Raw genomic sequence first — 8,164 nt, forward strand, 5'->3', positions numbered from 1 at the left:
TCCGGGTGCTCTGGTTCCATCAGAACACATGCTCTAGTTGTCCAGTCAGTGCCCTTGATCAAGGCCCTGACTCAGATCTGGAGTTGGTCCCCGGGCGCTGTAATTGGCTGTCCACTGGTCCCTTGAGGGATGGGTTAAATGCAGAGAATAAATGTTGCTACATGTATGTGCGTGTAACAATAAAAGTACCTTTACCTTGAGGGACTGTACAACGGAATTTTTAATGTTTCAGATATTAAGGTGTAAATTGTGGTAAACGATTGTACCATTAAAACACTGTTTTAGGTGAGATACTCTACATAATGTTCAGCCCCCTAAGAATTTTTGTATTTCCCCTCTAATTCTGATCATGTTTAACTGTTTTTTATTACTTGTTAAACTTTCTTTTATAATGTTGTAATTGCCTATGTGATGTCCTAGGCCTGTTGCACCCTCACAGAATTCTTCCATTTTTGCTTATGTGCTGAGGATTTTTTGTTCTCTTCTTGAAAACCTTGAGTTTATCTGGGGACCATTACTAATGTGTGTGTTTGTAAATCCCCTGGCCACTGTTATAGGGCTGCACAAAATGAACTTTATTTGTCTGGACTCCTGTGTCTGCAGGTGGAGAACATTGTAGCAGCAGAGTACGAGTTGGAGCACCTTTTGTTGGAAGGCCATTGTTTTGATGTCAGTTCAGGCCAGCCGCCCCGCGGCCTCCAGTTCACCCTGGGAACTGCGTCTGAGCCCGTCATCATGGATACAATCGTCATGGCAAACCTGGTGAGTTACCGATGAGCCTCAGAACACCTTAGAGCAGAAAGTTGCCAGTTGGTATAGTTTGTTAACACTTTTTATCAGCCTATTCGGTCCCTTTATTATTATACTTCCAAACACTATTAATCTGTGGTGTTGTGCTCTGTAGGGTTACTTCCAGCTGAAGGCAAACCCAGGCGCTTGGATCCTGAAGATGAGGAAAGGACGCTCTGATGACATCTACAAGATTTACAGGTAAGAAAATTGAGAATTGGCCATATTTGTCTCTTGGATCTACAAACTGGCTGTAAACTTTCAGTTTAAAAAATAAAATAAAAATTCTTCCGTTGCAGCCATGAAGGCACAGACTCTCCAGCAGAGTCTGATGACATCATAGTCGTGCTGAACAACTTCAAGAGCAGAATCATTAAAGTCAAGGTCAGTGTACCTGGGATGAAGGGATGACTGTCTGACACAATAGGAAACAGTGTTAGGAATGTGCCCTTTCACTCAGTTAGATTAGATTTATTGTCCGCAAATAAATAAAAACCAAATCCAGGACCCAGTCTGACTGGTTCTCATGAATTTAAATGAGTAGAAGAGAAAATGTTTTTTTTTGTTTGTTTTTTTGTAATGCAGAACATATACAGTATGTACATAAAATACATGGGTAAAATTATACACATTTCATTAGGAAAATTACATATAATGGATGTAGCCACATGCATTCCCAGAACGGCTGTCAGATATAGAAGACTAAATCTGAATTAATTAAATAAGGAAATAGATATACAAGTAAAACCCTCAAAATATTATTAGTGGACAGAGCATCCGGTTTCGTTGGAGTGCTGCAAATGCGGAAGTGCCTTAAACCTGCATTCGGGGGGGGGGTCACATAAGGTTGCAAAAGGAGGTCGGATTCTGTATAAGTCTAACCTTTTTAAAGTTTATGGCCTCAATCGCTAGTTTGAAGTCTTCTGCAACACAGAATAATGTTAATTTTTTAAATTATGGTTTGGTTGATTTTAATATCAGCAATAAAGTGTGATAAAGAGTGTCCCTCTCATCTAAAATCATCACATCTGCAACCAGGATGGCCGCGCCCGTAACGACAAGCTCGACGACTCATAGCAGACCTCCACAAACCAATGGGTGACGTCACGCATGCTCTGTCCATTAATTTTACAGTCAATGAGAAAAACGCATTGGGTTGTATTGTGCTTTGACACATTAGCTGCCTTGACATCTAAAAGTTTAAGACCCATATTGTTTACAATTGTGTTTTGCCGTATTCTTTTTCCCTTTTGTTGCCACAGTGGTAATTTTGGAACATTACCGCCACCTGTAAATCAGCGGAACAGTGTAATAACAATTATAACTGGGCACGAAAAAACACTGCACAAAACTGACTGTTTAATTTCAGCCTAGCATTTAGGAACATATTCTACTATCTATCTATCGATCTGTGTGTGTGTGTGTGTGTTATAATATTTCAGTAGCAGAGGTGGGTATTTTTTTCAAATTATTGCGAGGCATGGCTTTAGCAGTCAGTACAGTGTTCATGTGTTGACATATATCAGCCAGTCACAAAATCACGGACTCACAGGACTTAACTGATTTCTAGATTAATTTCTAGGTATGTTTTGTGCATTGTATTTATTTTTTTACAAATTAGATGGGTTGGGTCCCCCATGTAATCCAAGCTAGATAAGATATGTATTTGCTATGTCAAATGGTTTGATAATATGGTTTAATACAGGATGTTTAACTAACAAAACTGTGTTGATCAGGTCCAGAAGAAACCAGACAAGTTCAATGAGGAGCTGCTGAGTGACGTGATCGAGGAAAACGAGGCTGGCTTCTGGAATTCTCTGGCCAGGTACAGCTTTGACTCAAAATGAGTAGTGACAAGAAAAACTATTAAAAAAGGGAGTTAATTAGTCAATCAATAACATGAATCAATAACACATTTAGTAAGAGTTTAAGTTCAGTGCTTAACTTTTTGATATTATTGAACTGAAGCCATTGCCATCAGTTTTACATCACTGAAGAGTGAACATCTTTGGATTTGGAACTGTTTTTTTTCTGACAGTGATTCACTGAAACAGTAATTAATCAATAATGAACATAATTGAGGTGAGGTGCCTTAACAGGTTTGGCACCGTCAGTACATTATGTGCGAAGACTTGTTAATTCTATCCTGCAATTACCTGGATGATAAACAAATGGGATTAATCTATATTGTGTGATTTTTTTTTTTATTTTAAGTTGTAAACTTTTCAAAACAACAACCGTTTTTGCTCTTGGTGTTTCAGAGGGTTCACAGGGGGAGGAAAGCCAGAGGAGCTAAAGCAGGACAAGGACGACGTGATCAACATCTTCTCCGTGGCCTCGGGGCACCTGTATGAGCGCTTCCTCAGGTGAGATGTGATTAGAGATGTGATAAGGCAAAGAAAAGGGGCTTGTCGCATCATCCAAAAGCTTTAAAAGCTATCATCCCTTTTTCTTATGTGTACAGAGACTTTATTGATTGAAGCACCTTTGTTCTCTCAGCCCTGTTGCCACCAATCTTTTTGTTCTTCCTTCCCTCTCAGGATTATGATGCTGTCAGTTCTCAAAAACACCAAAACCCCTGTCAAGTTCTGGTTCCTCAAGAACTATCTGTCCCCAACGTTCAAGGTAGGATTTTCACTTTTTAAAAATCAGCCGGCATCTCATCATTGATGTTGAGATTTTCTCTGCGACAGCTGCAGCTTTTTTTTTCTCACCATACCTTATTTTTACACCTTACCCGTATAAGAAAATCTCCTGATGATTGAGAAGATTTCAGTGCTTTTCTTGGCCCGTTCATCATTATCAGTCCTGTTTTCACTCTGTTTTTAGTGAGTTAGTTAAGCCTCATTATCCTGTAATACTGTGTTTTCTGACTTTTTTTTTAATTTGTTAAAGTCAAAGATGAGATTGTTTTGTAACTCCGGATCACACAGCCTCAGGATCACATTCTTTTTAATTTCCCAGGGCACCTTAGAGTTCCCTGGATTTACTTCTGTACTTGTGGAACTGACTGGGCACCCAGCCTCTGCAGTCTTTTTACGTAACAAAAAAATCTGAAGACATTTGAAACAAAAAGCTAGCAAAAATCAACGCAATAGTGTCCTTCTCCAAACGTTTGTTTGTGAAATTGCCCATTTGACAATCAATGAATGTCTTCTAGCCAGTTATGTAAGACTCCATTGCCTCTCGTATTTCCTAGCACAAGGTGACGGGCGTGTTTTGTGTGTGACCCTGTTGCAGGAGTTCATCCCCCACATGGCGAAGCAGTATGGTTTCCAGTATGAGCTGGTCCAGTACAAGTGGCCTCGCTGGTTACACCAACAGACCGAGAAGCAGAGGATCATCTGGGGCTACAAGATCCTGTTCCTAGACGTGCTGTTTCCTCTCGCTGTCGACAAGATCCTGTTTGTAGACGCTGACCAGGTTAGCTCACACATAGCTGTCCAAACACTCTTATTCATCCTGCAACTATTTGTTCCTTACAACTTTTCAATTCAGATCGTAAGCTGAGGATATAAAAGTAACTAGATGAATAAACTGATAGCTGCCTCAGATACCTCTATGAAATAATGTCCATAGGGTATGATTTTCTTCTTTGGGACTTAAATCATTAAAAGGTTTTATTACTGTTAGGTCTATAAACAGTGTTCTACTGTCTCATGTAATCTAATACTAATATAGTTTTACCGATATTGCTCTAGAGCTTAAGCTTAGTCAGTTGGTGGATCAACAAAATTGCAACAATCCTGATTCATTTTATGAGCAAAAACTCCAAATATTAATAAATAAACTATATATATAAACTATACAAATGTAAGTATTTGCTTGTTTTGTTAGTGTTCTATGGTAGTAAATTGAATATACTGTATATTTTGACTTTTAAATTTAGATGCCATCTTGCCCTTTTTTCTGAAATATGTATGGCCAATTAATCAAGAAACAGAATAACTGTTGATGGCATGAGTCACCTGTATTGTTTACTCTCCGTCAGATTGTGCGAACAGACCTGAAGGAGCTGCGGGACTTCGACCTGGAGGGAGCTCCGTACGGTTATACTCCGTTCTGCGAGAGCCGGAAGGAGATGGATGGCTACCGCTTCTGGAAGTCCGGCTACTGGGCGAGCCACCTCGCCGGACGCAGATACCACATCAGGTATACGCACCGGGCTTGTAACAGTCGCCCTCAAACACACTCACATACACAGACATGCTGTCACTCTTATTTTCAATACATTTTTCATACTTTCCTGCTTATTTCATGTGTTACCCTCAAAATCCCCTACAGTGCCCTGTATGTGGTCGACCTGAAGAAGTTCAGGAAAATAGCTGCAGGAGACCGTCTCAGAGGACAGTACCAGGGGCTCAGTCAGGACCCCAACAGCCTTTCCAACCTCGACCAGGTCTGTCTTTTCACTGTCTCTCCACATTTGACTTTTTTAATATGCGTTTGGGATCTGATTCTGTAGACTGAGATGGTTTTTTAAAGACCTGCTCTGCCACCAACCATTTTCCGAACCATGTTTTTAGATTTCAGTTTCCATTCATTTTAGTGCTTAATGAAAGTGGAAAACAGGGAAAACGTTCCTTCTGTTGTTCCATGAAGCTCTGTAATCTGAGAGTTGGTTGTTAATCATTAGACTTGTTATGTGAGAAAAGACAAATTTCACAATGGCAGTTTGCTAATTGTTTTCTTCTTTGCTCATGTTTTCATGACAACACACCGTGAGCGCAACACTGTTCGGCAGCTGACTTTCACATTTTCACTAATTTCCTTAACACATAAGGGCAACAGACTGCTTTATATTAATTAAGCAGATGCTTTCTTCCGATGCTTGGCTGCACATTCTAGATCAACCTTTATATCATGATTTTTAACAATTTCAAAAAGCTGACGTTAAAGAATCTAAAGCTTTAACGTACCATGTCCTGGTTTAATTTAAACAAAGAGGCAACCTTAGCAACACTGTTTTCATCAAGTTCTTTTTGTGAAATATTTGTGAGATTTTCCGTCCCGGTATCATTGGTCTCATTGTCGTTTCTTTAGGATCTGCCCAACAACATGATCCACCAGGTGCCCATCAAGTCTCTGCCTCAGGAGTGGCTGTGGTGCGAGACCTGGTGTGACGACGGCACCAAGCGGAGCGCCAAGACGATAGACTTGGTAACAGCAGTTTGTTTGTGTGTAGACATGAGGAATGGTATCAGGACAAAATGCTCAAAAATAACTCAAAGTGTCATAGATCTAGAGCCCCCTGCATGGTTCAGCAGTGGGAGAGGAATGAAGGGATTGCCATGCCTCCTAACAGACACTAGAGGGCAGACAGGCTCACTGAGGGGAAGGAAATGACTGAGTATTGAGGGCTGAGCATGTGAATGAGTTTGTTTTTGGATAAATGCAATGATTAAGATGACAAATAATTCCAAAGGCTTTTAACGGGTTAGGAGTTGGGCAAATTATGTTTGATATTCTGAAAAGTGTTACATTCTCAGAACATCTAATAATTGGAGCAAAAGATTACGAGTTATTTTTGACGATAATTCAAAACAAATCACAAAGCGGTGCCGTAACAGTGGACATTTTATTCAACCCCTTAGCCGTAACCCTTATAAATCTGTCGTGTTCACATAAGGAAAACTGAAGAAAGCCGATCTCTTATTAATTTAGTTTTTTTGTGTGCACTCACAGAACTCGTGAGTTAGAATTTTCTGTCAACTTAATTCTTTTAAAGATATGTAAAACAAATAAACTAAAGTCCACCACACACAGACACATGGAACAATTTAAATCAAGTGACAGCAGAATATAAAACCTAGAGTACAGCCTGCTACCATCATCTAACCTACGGCTCATCATTTAGCCTTGTGGTTAGACCTGGATCTGTCCTGAGGGGAACAGATTAATCTTGAGCTTTGGAAATTGTTCCCACGTAGTAAAAGTGAGACGGGTCAGGGAGTAAGAACACAATTGATCTCTTTAAATGACTACTTTAACACCTGTTAAGAGATCGCCAGAGCAAGTAATAATGTGGCTTTTTTTTTCCTGATCTCAGTGTAACAACCCCATGACCAAGGAACCCAAGCTGCAGGCTGCGGTGAGGATCGTGGCCGAGTGGACCGATTACGACCAGGAGATCAAACGTCTGCAGACCAGAGTCCAGGAGGAAGTAAACCACACAAAAAAAACACAAGGCACAGGTACTTAACACTCAAGAGTGACAAGATTGCAAGTTCAGTATGTGCTTAAAAATAAACCAAACAAATCTGCCTCTCTATTCTGAACATATTCATCAACTCAACTTGTTTGTGTCATCTATTTTCCTTCTTTGTCAGAGGTTCACACAGAGTTATGAGGATGCTGCAGTGGCTGTGATGAGGCAGTGGACTGGACTCTGTTTAAAGAGTTTAAAGAGACTTCTCACCCGCCTTGGGGACTGCTGACACACTGACCAGCGATAAATGGTTGAAACTGAATATATTGTTTTTATTGCATTTGAAGGGGAGTTAAAGTTCTGTCTGTGTGTGCAAGTGGTGAGAATGAGTGTTTTGTGAAGTGTATCATGAATATTATTTTAATTTTAATTTCCCCTGTAATAGATTCTGTAAGTCATTCTGTAAGTTTGCACTGATTGGGATTTTGGTGTGGTCTGTGGTTCAAGCACAAAGGGAGGAGGACTGCTGGTGATCTCTGAAAAATCAAATATTTAGTGTTTAGAGGGGTTTCTGCTAACACAGGAACAGATATCAAGGTGTTAGGCCTTCCTCTAAATTGGTAAAGGGTACAGTTTGATATGTTTACACTTCTATTTTACAGAGTCCATATAAAGTTAAACAGTCATTGATAATTTGCAAATTTTTTCACCTTAATTCTAGGGCTGGGCAATATGTTGGAAGTCAATATCATGACGGTAATACGCTGTTATTTTTTTAAATCGACATGGCATATTATTGCAAAACCACAGACCAGATAAACAACTGGTGACCAATGCTGTGAACTATGATCCCGTTAATTATTACATCCAATTAAATTTGTACTGTTCAACCTAAATAATGAATTTGGGCTGAATAGGTTGCTAAGATATTACATTCATGCCCAGCCCCACTTGAGACTTGCAAAGATAAAATTCTAAAATACTAGATAAGTCTGAATAATTAGGTTCATATCTACATATACAGTATGCTTTATTTTGTACAGTGCTGGGTCCACTAGCTTGTGCGGGTTGCAGCATAAAGTACAAATCACAGCCATGACAGAGTTCTGCTGAAAAATATTGGAATTTCTGTTTCTTGGTAATAACCTTGGATTTGTCATTATCGTCCTGTTTTGGCTGTCAGTTTTTGTTAAATAAAATTCCCCCAATTAAAAAGTGGTCCATTGT

General features: G+C 39.6%; 1 protein-coding gene across 4 annotated transcripts in view; it reads left to right on the plus strand.

Moving 5' to 3' along the window:
* Positions 1–8,164, plus strand: part of uggt1 (UDP-glucose glycoprotein glucosyltransferase 1) — a 29,411-nt gene extending 21,247 nt beyond the window's left edge. For all 4 annotated transcript variants that reach the window (XM_034858935.1, XM_034858936.1, XM_034858937.1 and 1 more), the window contains 12 exons: positions 604–762; positions 905–990; positions 1,089–1,173; positions 2,526–2,614; positions 3,051–3,155; positions 3,330–3,414; positions 4,030–4,212; positions 4,781–4,941; positions 5,074–5,188; positions 5,833–5,949; positions 6,839–6,983; positions 7,119–8,164. In XM_034858935.1, coding sequence (XP_034714826.1) covers positions 604–762; positions 905–990; positions 1,089–1,173; positions 2,526–2,614; positions 3,051–3,155; positions 3,330–3,414; positions 4,030–4,212; positions 4,781–4,941; positions 5,074–5,188; positions 5,833–5,949; positions 6,839–6,983; positions 7,119–7,138 — 1,350 coding nt within the window. In that variant the 3' untranslated portion in view covers positions 7,139–8,164. The remainder of the gene's footprint in view (positions 1–603; positions 763–904; positions 991–1,088; positions 1,174–2,525; positions 2,615–3,050; positions 3,156–3,329; positions 3,415–4,029; positions 4,213–4,780; positions 4,942–5,073; positions 5,189–5,832; positions 5,950–6,838; positions 6,984–7,118) is intronic.

Source organism: Etheostoma cragini, chromosome 20 (assembly GCF_013103735.1).
Source record: "Etheostoma cragini isolate CJK2018 chromosome 20, CSU_Ecrag_1.0, whole genome shotgun sequence".
Classification (NCBI taxonomy): Eukaryota; Metazoa; Chordata; class Actinopteri; order Perciformes; family Percidae; genus Etheostoma; species Etheostoma cragini.